Below are 816 nucleotides of genomic sequence, written 5' to 3' on the forward strand. Positions count from 1 at the left end.
TGGATGCCAATGACAACGTCCCTGTCTTCGAACGGGAGGTCTACGAGGTGAGCCTGGCTGAGAACAGCCCCCTGGAACAGCTGGTGGTCAGAGTCGCTGCCGCAGATCCCGATGAAGGGTCCAACGGGAAAGTGCGGTATGCGTTTACCCAGACATCGGAGCGATCCCGGCAACTCTTCCAGCTGAACCCGGCCACCGGTGAAATACGAGTCGCGGGCAACCTGGATTTTGAGGAAATGAAAACCCACAAGATGGTGGTGAAAGCCACGGACGGCGGAGAATTGTCAGCGCATTGCAAAGTGCAGGTGGAGGTCCTGGACGTGAATGACAACGCCCCGGAGATAGCGCTCACCTCCCTCACCGCCTCCATTCCCGAGGACGCCCCGCCACGCACCGTGGTGGCTCTGTTCAGTGTGCGGGACCAGGACTCCGGGGACAACGGCAGAACGGAGTGTTCCATCGACGGCGACTTACCATTCAGTGTCACCCCCACTTTTGATAATTACTACGAACTGAGAACAAACGCGGCTCTGGACAGGGAGAGGACAGCGGAGTATAACATCACCATCACAGCCACGGACTGGGGCAAGACGCGGCTGAGCTCTCGGGAAAGCATCTTCGTGCAGATATCGGATGTGAACGACAATCCCCCAGAGTTCACCCAGGAGGTTTACACCATGTCGGTCACGGAGAACAACAGCCCCATGCTCCGGATCGGCAGCATGAAGGCCACGGACGCCGACGCAGGAAAAAATGCGCGTGTGAACTACGCACTGGTGCGGCAGGAGGGCAAAGAGCAGCCCGAAGTGTCAGTCA

General features: G+C 58.5%; 1 protein-coding gene across 1 annotated transcript; it reads left to right on the forward strand.

Moving 5' to 3' along the window:
- Positions 1 to 5: 5 nt before the first annotated feature.
- On the forward strand, positions 6 to 812 carry LOC108444605 (protocadherin beta-15-like; the record flags this gene model as incomplete). The annotated part of the gene is made up of 1 exon (XM_017745368.1): positions 6 to 812. A coding segment is annotated over one exon (807 nt), but the record flags the coding sequence as incomplete, so codon positions are not given.
- Positions 813 to 816: the final 4 nt, after the last annotated feature.

Source organism: Corvus brachyrhynchos, unplaced genomic scaffold, assembly GCF_000691975.1.
Source record: "Corvus brachyrhynchos isolate BGI_N302 unplaced genomic scaffold, ASM69197v1 C11708529, whole genome shotgun sequence".
Taxonomy (NCBI): domain Eukaryota; kingdom Metazoa; phylum Chordata; class Aves; order Passeriformes; family Corvidae; genus Corvus; species Corvus brachyrhynchos.